A 13229-nucleotide genomic window follows, 5' to 3' on the forward strand; every position below is an offset into this window, starting at 1 on the left:
ACCTGTTTGGTGGGTGAGACAGATTTAACACCCTCATCTTTCTCAAAGGACATTGACATGGAAGAGGAGTGAGACAGGTTGCTTTCCTGACTAGGACTGCGAGAAAGGCTGGTGCATGTTGACTCAAAACTTGATTCTCCGGATGAGTACTCCATATCTGCCAGCCGTAGCCTCTTCTTCTTGGGTGGAAGCTTCTCTGTCGGCATCTGGGACAGTGTGTCACTCCTCTGAGGCAGCTGGAACTCCTCTACAGCCGGCGGCTGTTTCTCTGGTTCCTTGGTCACGAGAGGTTCAGTGTCCTTCTCTGGCTTGTCTGGCTCCTCTGTCACCCTGATCTCAGGAACTTGGATGTTGGGTTGTCGTACCAGTTTATGATACGGTTGGCCAGGTGAGGCTGCAGCTGAGGATGATGAGAAGGAGGCCAGGTCGCTGTCACTTTGCTGCTGCTCCATGCTTTCTGCTCTCTGGAGGGCAGATTCTGGACTCAGAGCATCTTCGTATATATCCGTGTCTGATTGCTCTGAATACTGGCTCGATGGAGCTTTGTCTGAGGGCTGGTGTACAGGCTGCTCAAAGGACTCAGACTTTTCAAAAGAATTTGGGCGGCTGAGTGAATTGGTGTGCTGGATGACTGATATCACATTGCCAGCTGGCTTTCTGCCCTCTGAATCAGGAAACGGCACAATGTCATCAGAGCACATACTGACACAGGTATCAAAGCTGTCAGATTGGCTGTGAGTACTGTGAAAAGAGCTCTTCCCAGTTGGGGTACCTCTTGACCCATCAAAACTACCTTGTTTAAAATCATAGTCTCCAATTATATCCACGGAACTGCTAAAGCTACTGTCACAGTTTTCAGGGCTGTCCTCATCATCTCCAACACTTTTCTCTTTTCTTCTTTTCCGTGTGGCTATTTCAGATATGCTGACTCTAGAGGGATGTTGGTTGTAGAAAATATCCTCTGGCCCTCCTGGGCAGCGCTCAGTGATCTTCAGACCAACAGATGATGCTAAACCTTTGGCCATATGAGGGTGCCCTTCAGCTTCTCCAGGATGAGATTCATTTGCTGGATGTTCAAACGCACTCTGACGTTTGAGTTTGGGCTGGCCAGGTGGGTAAAACACATCATCAGCTGGCACCATGTTGTCAAATGAAATGCTTCCTCGGATTCCCTGAGGAGTGTTGAGGTTAGAAGGCACTGGAGCTGGCATGGACCTACTTCTAATAAGAGTTCCAGACTCTGATGGAGGCTCCAGAAGTCCTGTGCTGCTTTGACAGGGGCCAGTTGGGTATTTCTTAGCATCACCACTCATTCCTAAACTTTCTTTGAAGGATGAGGGATCCTCTGCAATCTTACACATGTCCAGATCTTGTTGCTTTAGGCTCCCGTTACCATCTGCTGCTGCCATGCCCACTGTCATAGACTGTCTTGGCCTGGAGTTTGGCCGGTTGTACCACGTCCGACCAAACATTATCTCTTCGTATGTCTTTGCACTTGTATTTGGAGTGCCAATTTGCAACTCTGCACTGTCATAGGGAGAAAAGTAGCCAGAGTCTGTGCTGCCTTTGCTGTGAGGACTGAGCAAATTAAGGGACTGGGATATGCTTGGATCAGAATCTTGAACTTTTTTCTCATCCATTCTTTGTGCCAAGCGTTTACTAGAGCTAGAGTCGTCCAAAGAGTGTGATCTTCCACCAGCCTGTGATGCCAACATGTGATGGGAAACCTTTGCATCATGAAAGGTGGGGCAGTCCATCCCCCCAGGAGGAACTACTCCAGGTTTGGGAAAAATGAGGATCGGCACTTTCATAGATCCGATGTGAAACTCTTCAGCCGAGTCCGCATATGCAGGTTCTCCACCACCTAAACAATGAAAGGAACATTTACGGTAAAACACATCCACTAAGAAATCCAAAATAAAGAGAATAAACATCAACATTTTTGAACAGACCCCAAATGTGTGCAACATATTCCATACTCCTAGAGCACACCCTTAGAGGATCCTAATGGACACGCTCAATAACACAACATCAACAAAACATATGAACCTATATGTTTCAACTGTCAGACTCTCTGTTGCCTTCTAGTGAGGAAAGGTCTGGTCAAGTGTCACAGAACAAAACCACACTGTTTCACCAGAACCCAAGGCTCCAACATAGACTCTTTCCACTAGAACTCCAGCTTAGACCTAAAGAGTGTGACTTTCCAGTTATTAGAACACTCTCCCTCCTGCATTTAAAGAGAGGAACCACTAAAATCTGGCACATATTAAGTTAAGAACAATTGGAATGCATCATACATTTGGGATATGACTGTCATATTCTTTCTTAAAGCAAAACAGTGAATTACCTGCAGTTTTGTTGGCTTCAAAGGAGATTTGAGGGATGGGACTATGCTTCTCCATCAGCATGGTGGAGCCCTCCACACCTTCCTCATCTGTGTCTGTACTTTGCTCACCATCTGAAGGGGCCTCTCCCTCACCTACAGGGGATGCCTGCCCCACATCCTCACTGTGGGTCACAGCCAGCTCGGATGAAAATGGTACGAGTCCCGCTTTGATGGCATGTGCATGGGATTTACGATGCTTGTAAAGGTTGCTCTTGGTTTTGAAAGAAAAGCCACACGGTTCACAAGGGTAGGGTCGCTCCCCAGTGTGTGAGCGGATATGCTTCTTAAGGACGCTAGGCTTGGCGCATGCTCGGCCACAGTAATGGCAGATGTATTTACCAGGCTTTTTTGGCTTTTGTTCTTTTTTGCTGTAGCCCTCCTCTCCAGGCTCTAAGCCCGACTGAGAATACTGTCCAAATGAGCTTGGCAAACTGGGGGACTTTTGCCGGGGAAACCTCCCTGCCTTGTGTAGATGAGTGTGACCTGGGTGTCCATAAGGGTCATCCGAAGGCAACTGGCCAGCAAATGGCCAGGCATGAGACTCTAGGCCCGGCTGCGGTTTAGCTCCCGAGATGAAGCGTTCAGTTTGGGGATGCTGGGGATATGGCTGGCCAAGCTGATAGGGATATCCACGTGGGAAACCCTGAGTTAAAGGTCCTTGGGGGTCTGCAGACGGAGGACCTCCAATAGCCCCAACTCCAGAGGGTCCAGACAGCAGCTGTACAGGATTTCCTGTCATTGGGTATTTCTGTTGGGGAGTTGATCCTCTCATAGCACCACATGGCAAACTCTCACGGTGCTTTACCTCTGGGTCACAAAAAGTGTTTTGTTTGGTGTTTGCTGAAGGCTCTGAAGCCCACTTCCTTTGCAGAGGTATCTTCTCCTTGACTTCATCCCTGTTTGAGCCTTTTTGCCTTGTGACAGTTGAGTCATGAGGATCCATTGTTGAAGCTCCTCTGTGCCTTAGAAAAAACAGGTGCCAGGACTTGGAGAGAAGGCAGCAAAAAATTATGAGAGCTCAAAAGTAGCAATCATGACAGCCAAACGTTTGAGAACTGCCAACCAGTGCACAGAAAACAGGAGGTGCCCATCCATTCCCGAGCTAGCCTGACTTTAAAGTGAGGCTACAATTATCACATTAAAAAAAAGTTGATGTGAACAACATCTGAGTTGACCCCCTATTGCGACTGTTTTTTGGAAAAAAAATGTTTTAATTGTTCTTTATTTTTCCTGGTTGTTTGTCCTAGCTGCCAAATCTGAAAGAGAAGAAGATGAATTTATTTCAAATTTGGTCCAAATTCAAAAATATTTTACTTAATCTTAGGAGAGGAGAACTGTAAGGATGGAATAAAGAAAAAATAAATGCATAGCTTAAGTAAATGTTTGTGAAACAACTGTGGTTAACACATGTATAATTGTTTGTATGGCTGTGTGTGTGTGTGCGCATGTGGGTGTGTCCCTGTGTGTGTCTGTATTCATGTATATTTTTTACACAGTTCATACACAGCTACAAATGAAATGCTAAAATTGTAAATGCATACTCTTAGTGTGTTGATCCCCTCTGCACTTTCAGGCGTACGTCAGTTTTCTTATCGAAACACCTGCAGGAAAACCACAAACAGAAAATACAAGTTATGCTTCAAATTTAGAATCATCCCACAGAAAAAGCTGATCTGTTGCCCTCCAACCTCTAGCCCGATGCTCTTCCGCTCTTTCAAAAGTGCGCTTTTAGCTCCCGAATTCCATTCACAATGAATCAATAAGGAGTCTTGAACAAATGTAACTGTAGCTGGTCCGTTAGCTTCTTCACATCAGCATCCATCTGCATTTTTTGCCTGCAACGCTACCCCCCTCCTCCTTCGACTTAGTGAGTCACCGGTGAAAAGCAAACCCACGCTGTTCCTAAAAAGACACAAAGGCTTATAAATAGTGTTGTGGAAATGACGTTTAAGTGTTCAAATGTGTGTAGGCCAGCATGAAGAGCCTTCCGAGCCGGCACCTTTCCTTCCTCTGCAGGTGTCAACATTCAATAGAACTTCTTCAAGACTGAATCACAAATAAGAGGCACAGATGTGGAAACAGCGCCTGCGGGCTCTGCAACAACCCTGCAGAACTGTGTGTGTGTGTGTTTCCATTGTTTAACGTTTCTTAACCACAGCAACACCTGACAGCAGTGAAAGCACAGAGCTGCTGAGCGTACCAAACATCCTCGCTGAAGCTGCACTTTTACTTTGTATTTCCTCATCTTGAGGTTTCAGCAACCTCCCCCCTCAACTCTGATTGCAACAAACACACGCACACACACACACTGAAGTTTCTGCGCTGTTACCAGGACTTGGTGACGTGCGAGTCTGGGGGCCCAAAGAAAGCTCTATAAATAGCTCCTTAGAAAAACAAGCTTTATTCTTAGCAGCAGAACTGTTAAAATGCGACGAGCTTGTACTTTACAAGCACCTTACTCCCCACAAACACACACCTGGGCAAAGTGACACACTCAAATGGAAGACATCCTGTCAGCCTAGGGTCACATTTAGTGTTTCCCTGGGACAGGAAAGCTGAAGTACAAACTCTTTGATGAATACTTGAAGTAGTTGCTGATGATGTGAATGAGGGCAGCAGCTCTCAGGGAAGCAAGCGTTTCTTTGGTATAATTTTTCTTTCAGCGAATCCCTCAAGAGCCAAAGGATTTGATATCATTAGACACACTGGCAGTGCAGCCCCCACACTGAGAGGGAAATATAAGAGTCACAATGGGCATTCAGACCTACCCCAGCCTAAAATAGGGATCTGGGAATTACTTCCAAGTTTCTCCAAGAGTCAAAAAACAACAACTGGTTTATCCATTATTTTAGGATTTATTTTCACAGCTCTTTGCTTCAGTCTCAAAAGCTTCTATTTCTTTGGTGCTATATATCAATGGAGAACACATCTGGGATATAAACCCTAAAAAATATGCAACCGTACAACCTTAGGCTGCTGATTCATGTAGCCAAAGCAAACTGGGGTGTTTGTGAAGAAAGTCAGTTTGTTGGGGGTACTGGAAAAAGCATGGAGGAGATGATGGATGAGAGGATGGAGATTTTTGATATTTGTGTGCATGCTGAGAAACATTTAAACTCCAAGATCCTCCTTTGGCTCTGCAGTATTTTTCTTTTTCTAAAAAAATATCTGCAGCGCTTTCAGTTGTTTTAATTATTCTGGTCTGAAAATGTTCAGCTCCTTTAGCAGATTCCTGCTTGTACTTTGGCTTTTCTCCCTCTTACTGTATTGTTTTAAAATAGTAAACTGTTTAATGTTCATTGGAAATCCATGAAAACAGCTTTAAATTTCTCCAGAGCACGTCACCAGTTCTTAGCTGGAGCCAGGTGACATGACGAGTGTTTTTGAAACTTCTCCAGGTTTCCATCACAAAGGTTTTCAGCCATCCGTGACTTTAGAACAGGTTTTCTTTCATGAAATGTTCAGGAGTTAAGACCTGCCTTCTGTCCTAACTAACCAGTGTTGTTGGTTTTGCTTTGTTATCAGCTTTTAATTACATATACATGCTTTTCTGGCTGTTTTGTGTTAGTTTAGTGGAATGGATCACTAAATACTGTACATCCAGTTTTTTAATACCCATTGGTTCCTGTGCAGGGCAAAGCCATGGTCTGTGTCCTGGTCCATTGCAGGGAAGATTCATTAAATGAAGGATTTATTAATATCTTTAAATGATTTAATAGTGAACAGATAAAAATAGAAATGTAGAATGTAATCCTAATACGCCACATTTAATTGATTCTAAAATGCGGCTATGACACCTAAACTTAAACAGTCTCTGCAATCATCATCAAATCTGAACACGACCTCCTCGGCTGAATGCCAAGCTGCCAGCCTAACCTTAAACCACACATTCCATTCTCATTTCAACATCAGTCTCATGTAAGTTCACAGTTTTTTTGAATGGCAGCAGCCTGCAGAGTGTGTAGGAGTGTGTTGTGAAGAGATTACATAAAGCTTTATTTTTAAACTCACCGACACAACCTGTCCTACTTGTGAGTGGGAGAGACATTGCTGGTGGTGCAAGCTGTGTGCGTGTTCTTAAGGGCTTTGTACGTGTGTGTGTCTGTCTGTGTGTGCGTGAGCATGCATGGGAGTGCGTATGAGTGAGAGTGTGGGAAGTGAATGTGCAGGTTGTGTGGGCTGGTGAAGGGCAGGACAAGACACTGGAGCAGTGGGAAGGTTCAAGCATTCACATTCAGATGCTTCACTCAGGTAAAAATATTGATGCACTCCTGGAAGAATTATGAGCTCACTTTAAAAATACTCAGTTACCATACAGGAAGGGAACAAATCAGTTCAGGATTCACAGACAGTAAAAGACATGAGCTGTGTTTTTTTCCTGCACCTTTCAGCTCTGAACACTTCTTTTCTGACAGTGACTGTACACACAAGAAAACTTGTGTAGAATCAGGTGGAAAGTGTGTTACTTCTTTAAGATGTCATTTTGTTTTGATTGTTAAGGCATTGTGCAGATGTTTAGATTTTAGTGTATTCAATGCACTGATAAGTGAAGACAACACTGTCCTTAATATGTAATTGTCATTGTTATAATTCACGTTTGTCATCATTGATATCGAATGTAGGCAACTCTCAGAAAGAGGAGCATGTTGTTAGACTGATCCAGTAAAGTGAGATTCAGAGGAGGTTTGGTGAAAAGTGTTGGTTCTGTTTATGTTCATTTAGTCTTGCCATTTGTCCATGTAATTTAACTTAGGAGGCCAGAGATAAGGCCAGACAACTGGACTCTTTGGCTCCTTCACAATGTTCAGCAACCTGGAGAAACAATCTGCAACCTCAGTCTTGATGTGTCTCTAGTGTTCTGTGGATAGGGTCTTCAGCTGGTCCCCGGACGGCTGCTGTGGTGGTCTTTCCGACTCTGGTCTGGGTGCCTAGTGTCGACACTCAGACCAGGGGAGTGGACTCACTTGATTCCACAGACACCTCGCCTTCTGCTCTAGGCTTGGTGTGGGGGTGACCAGGTGATCCTCTTCTGTTGTTTTATTCTCTAGATTCCATAACATCATGGTCCACAGTAGAACACAGAGAAATGACTGAACACCAGCGCGTGCTCACCATTTCACAAACAGGACATTTATATGTGTAGAAATGATATATGTTTGACATGTGTTTGCTTGTATGCACATATGCGCTAGTGAGCTGATCCATGTTTGCCATGTGGACATGTCTGTATGTGTGTTAAAGTTTGAGCAGCCAACATATATGTCTGTAGCATTTGAGTGTGTGAATAAATGTGTCTGTGGACATTCCAGCCCTTCTGCATGTGAAAGTTATGATGATCAACCTCAAGCAACTTGTTGCCTCTTTTTCTTTGTAATCCTACCCCCCCCCCCATGTGTTTCTTTAATCACTCTCCAGTTTCTTTACCCCTTCTTTCCTTTCTTGTACCCTTGTCCCCCATCTCTACTATCCCACTCTCCCTCTCTCTTCCATCTGGTCCAAAAAGAAATGCACACAAATACGAAAAGCTGGGTGTCATGGCAACTCCGCTCTTTAGAGATCTGCTTTTACCTTGTTCCGTTGGTTTTAGGTGTGCTTTGTGTTTGCCCTCCAGTGTGGCAGAGTCTGGTGCTGTTCTGTGCATAGTGAGACTACTTTTGTAGTTCTTCTATTCAGTTATTTAACTTTTTTTTCTGGACTTTTCCGAGCCTCCACTTCAGCAGCGGCTCCATTGTTTACACCAGGGATCAGCTGTTGCAGAGAAACCAGAGATTCCCAAGGAAATAGGGAGGAAAAGAAGAGGCTTCAAGGTCGCATGAAAGCTCCAGGAGAGGAAAGGTGTAAGCCATTCATTCCATCCGTTATTATAAGCAACGCTCCTTTCCTCCTCAACAAAAGTGACGCGCTGACGTTGCTAACTTGGCTACAACGGGAGTTCAGGGAGTGTAACCTGGCTGAATGGACTGACCCCGGACTCTGTGGGGTTTAAACTTCTGTACGCAGACAGAAGGGAGGTGGAAAGTGGAAAGAAGAAAGACTGAGGACTCGCGGTGTATATCAAGGAGTTACCAGGATGCAGACGTGCACCCCCAGTCTCTCCTGCTCATCCGCCTGGGACGTCTCTCACAACCAGAAGTGTTGGTTGTCTCAATGTGACAGAGGCTGGGTGTTACACTACCCTGGGGGCTGTTTGTTTTACCAGGACTGCCACTGTCCACACAACGAAATTAATTCATAGGAGATTTAAAAAACTGTATTTTCTAAATATATTAACAGACATCAATCCAAAAGGCCCCACTGACACAATGGCAAAAAACGAAAACAGTATGTTTTTAGGCTGTTTTAGTTAGGATTTTATATAAAAATTATAACCTATTGGCAGAAAAAGTGTACATTTTCTGTCAATGTCCCCCTTTTAGTAAATCTGTCCCTGTTTTCTCAGCATGTTTTAAATGAGTTTATAGTTAGATGATATTAAGAACATGTTCATGCCATTTCTGAATTTCTTTTATGCTATTTCCTCTATTCTTCAAAAAAATGCGAGCAACAAATTTTCATCTCGCCCTGTGACAGATTGGCGACCTGTCCAGGGTGTCCCCTGCCTTCGCCCATAAGTGGCCAGGATAGGCTCCAGCAGCCCCGTGACCCCGAAAGGGACAAATGGAAGAAGATGGATGACTGAATGAATGGAAATTTTCATCTCCTCATGGGGGGTTACAGGGCAGAGTGTTACATGATTTCGCAAATGGAGAAGCTCCAACAAAAACGTGCAGATCATTAACATTGTAAAGGCTCTAGACTAGCTTATATTACAAAATTTAATGTTTTGCATCTCCTGGTGGGCCTTTCAGTTTGGCCACTACGTGGAGCTAGCACTATAGCATCACACTTTATTCCAGAAGATTTAAACAAAAAATGGTGCTCTAGACCACAAATGGTTACTTTAAAAAGAAGTTTCCGTAAAAGAGTCAGCAATGTATGTTTATGTCGACCGAGCGTTAGCATTAGCCGTAACGTATAACTCCATTATACGTTAGCATCAAGCTAGCAGCCTTTGGTTTTACTGCAGTTATTGTCAAAAATAACACTGTAGATATATCAGCGTATATTAGTAATGTTCCATGAACCTTTCAAATGCATTTTGTAGAGTGCCTAGCAATTTAACAGTTATACATCATGGTTGTTTTAAAGCTTGATCTCGCCAAATCTGACAAAATCTCATGAGAACAGCGTTAGGTCACCACAAAAGGAAAGGCATAAAAGATCAATTCCTACTTTTATGGATCGTTTATTGATTTATTAAGCTTGGATTGATTCCAATTGATTAATCAATTTTATCAACCCAGTCTTACTCCACAGTCACCAGATCTCTACCCATTAGAGAACCTTTGGGATGTGGTGGAACGGGAGATCAGCATCACGGATGTGCAGTCGACAAATCTGCAATAACTGTGTGATGCTGTCATGTCAACAAGGACCAAAGTCCCTGAGGAATGTTTCCAGAACCTTGTTGAATCCATGCCACCAAGGATGAAGGCAGTTCTGAAGACAAAAGGGCTCAAACACCGTACTACACAGGTGTACCTAATAAAGTGGCTGGTCAGTGTATGTAATATGGTTTAGTGAAAAAGTAAACATCAATGTAAAGCTTTGATGTTTAAAGTAGAATAGCTTGACTGAAAAAGGGTTGTTCCTCTTTGTAGAATAGATTTGCATTTTAAGAAGACAGTCATGGAAACGTGTATTAATCTGCACATTAGAATTTAGCTTTTTGTCAATATTGAAGGACTGTGTTGTAAAAACAGTTAGTTATGCTCATAAATAAAAGAATCTGTGAGATAAAAGCATCAGAATCTATTTCAATTATTATATCATATTTTAATTTCATTATCTATATCAATTTTATTGCGTTGCGTTAACCATTGAAATAAACAACAATATTATTTAAATTTATGATACAAACACAAAGTACTATTATTTGTTTTTCATGTATAAAGTTAATAGTAACTTGCTTTTTCCAAATGTATTTTTTGTGCCTGAACCTAATTGAAAACATTGTGGTCACCAACCGTGACATGCTACACTGTTACACTTCTGTTGTTGTTCACCTTTCAGCATATCCCTTTAGGGGTTGCCACGGTGAATCAGTTACAACTGAGATGCACAGGTAGGCGTTTTGGCAGAGAATTTTACGCCGCATGTCCTTCTTGACATAACCCTGTGTCTTAACCGGGCTGTGGACCCAGGCTTGGGCCCCTTTGTGGCTACATAATTAAGCAGTAGTGTAAGGTGTCTTGGCCAAGGACCCACACTGGACAAAGCTTCCCCCCTGGGAATTGAACCCTGGTTTCCCATGCGCCAGTACGGCACGCTGCCAACTGAGCCATCCATCCGTTATATTTCAATGACTTCTTTAATACAGCAAAATAAAAAAAACAAGGATACAAACCTTAGGCCAGAATTTGAAAGTCTTGCATTAAACACAAATGACCTTTAAGGGTGTTTAACAAGTCACATTTCAGTGATGTGTAGTAAAAAGCCTCAGTCTCACCACAAGTAAAAAACCATCAGAGAACCAGGACCTTTTCAAAAGGATTAGGTGTTACCATCCAATCACTGACTACAGTTATTGTAGGCAAGCAAAATAATCATCAGCTCAGATTTAACAGCCCTTTTATTGATTTAAAATTAACCCAACTTAAAAATACAAACCAGGTTAAACCTTCATTTCAATTCAGATACAATTGATATAGATCTATAAATAAACTGTAGAAATGCTACAGAAATGAGTTCAAACATCTTGAAATATTGTTTTCTCATGTATGTTTTATCTGATTTCTATCTAAGTGGGAGCTTTCCAAATTCCTGTGTTGAACTTGTGTTCATGGGAGCGTGTTTTTCCAGGGAGATGAGCTGAGGTGCTGGCAGGAAGTGTGTGGGTCATACCCTGCAGCATGAACAAAAGGCTTTGTGTGTGCATTTGTGTGGGCGGAGCTTCAGCCAGAAAAACTAAGGCATTTTCCTTTTCCACTTCATTTCATCCAGATTCATTGGAAAGAGAGTCAGGAATATTATTGTTACAACAACCAGATAACAAATCAACATTTGTGCAAATGCCCTTCTAAGCTGTGGGTGCATGTGGGAGTGTCTTTCAGTGACCCCTGTAGACGTGATAGGTCTCTCCATCTTTGGGACATAACACCAGTATTTCTTAAAAAGGTGCATCTGTGTGATGCTAAAAGCAGCCTTTTTTCACCCAAAGCATATGTCCATGTCCTGAAAGCAAGAATGATACAATTGCCCAGTAATTTCTCAGCTCAGATTTGAAAACTGTAGGCTTTCTTCTAGAGAGAAGACAAATAACAAACTGAGACTTCAACTGATCAGCTGGAGAACTTAGTGGGAAGGAAAAGTGGCAACTACCAGCATGGAAAGAAAAAGAAACTGTGAATATGTTTGAAGGAAGAAGACTGAAAGCTCAATAACATGGAGACAACATTCTCCACAAAGTCATTTTCATAATCAGTTGAATGAAATGTTTCTGCTGACAGACGGACAACAATAACCCTGTTGACTGCAATGCTTGTAAACGGCAGTGGTGCATGTGTGTCTTTGGGTTAATATGTGTGTGTTTGTGTGAGGGTGTGTGCATTGGAGAGAGCATAAAAGAACAGAAACGCACAGAGTGATTGATGGATTAAACAAAAATAAACTCGTCTCTGAAAACAAAGGCAACACCAGGAATGCAAATGTAGTAAAAGTGATAGTGTTGAAGTAAACAGGCACGATGGTGACAGAATGAATTTGGGAGAAATTTTTCTATGAAATAACCTTGATGAGGAAGACACACACACATACACATATGTGTATGTCTGTGTCTGTGTGTGTATGTGTGTATCACTACATGCCCGACTGGATAAGTCTCTGGGAGTCTCACACAATGGCTAGGATCACATTGCTGTGCAATTGAGCAAGTGTTCTGCTGCTTTGGTGGTCAGACTCTGTAAATTATGTAAAGGTGTTACTAATGGTTTCCATTCAGTGATTAAGCGCTTTATGTGCCAGCAGTGGTGCAGCGCTGGCTAAGGGCAACTGGAAGCACTTCAGCCTTCTGCTCAACAAATGGGGTTCCTGAGCAAGGCAGTGACTGCAGCTGACCCCCCCCCCCCCCCCCCCCCCAGCGGATGGATCAAATGCAGAAAGCAAATTTCACTCACCCACGTTTGTGAAAAGTACTGGGGCTTAACTTTTTAAGCTGAACAGCTCTGCTTGACCTAATCTGTACCCAAACCCTGCACCCTTCCAAACTTACACTGAATTTAAGAATAAATGGGAACTTTTTTTTTTTAGAATAAAACAATAAAAAGGCCCACAACATAGATTGTAGTTCCCAACAATAAAACTGTTTTAGAAATTGTGTACCCTCCCTGTAAAAGGGAATTCTAAGATTGCCCACTTCAATATTGGTAAACACTGCATGTCAACACTCCCAAATATGCCAGTAAAAAGAGGAGATTACAGTTCAAAGGAGAAAGGCATGCTATTTCTACTTATTACTTTAATATAAATGAATTGGGGCGTGGGCTGCACGGTGGCACAGTGGTTAACGCTCTTGCCTCACAGCAAGAAGGCCCCCGGGGGACCTGAAACAGAACATCAATGGGGGACCTTTCTGTGTGGAGTTTGCATGTTCTGTGTGACATCTTTAGCATTTTACCGGTAAAGGCACTCAGACTTCGCTAAAGTTTCCCAGCTAATATGGTGAGGTCACGTGATTTTGATTATGTCGGTGTGAAGCCTCTTAGAGCCAATAATCTCTGGGAAAAGCAACACATGCATGAAC

General features: G+C 42.9%; 1 protein-coding gene across 5 annotated transcripts in view; it reads right to left on the bottom strand.

Annotated features, from left to right (window-relative positions):
• hivep2 (human immunodeficiency virus type I enhancer binding protein 2) overlaps window positions 1-13229 on the bottom strand; it is a 100037-nt gene that overhangs the window by 19724 nt on the left and 67084 nt on the right. For 3 of the 5 annotated variants that reach the window (XM_020714613.2, XM_020714614.2, XM_020714616.2), the window contains 3 exons: window positions 3931-3990; window positions 2351-3645; window positions 3-1864 (listed from right to left, as the gene is read on the bottom strand). In XM_020714613.2, coding sequence (XP_020570272.1) covers window positions 3-1864; window positions 2351-3332 — 2844 coding nt within the window. In that variant the 5' untranslated portion in view covers window positions 3333-3645; window positions 3931-3990. Of the gene's footprint in view, window positions 1-2; window positions 1865-2350; window positions 3646-3930; window positions 3991-4077; window positions 4292-13229 lie in introns of all 5 variants that reach the window. The other 2 variants (XM_020714615.2, XM_020714617.2) reach the window with 1 other exon arrangement.

This window comes from Oryzias latipes, chromosome 24 (genome assembly GCF_002234675.1).
Source record: "Oryzias latipes chromosome 24, ASM223467v1".
NCBI lineage: Eukaryota > Metazoa > Chordata > Actinopteri > Beloniformes > Adrianichthyidae > Oryzias > Oryzias latipes.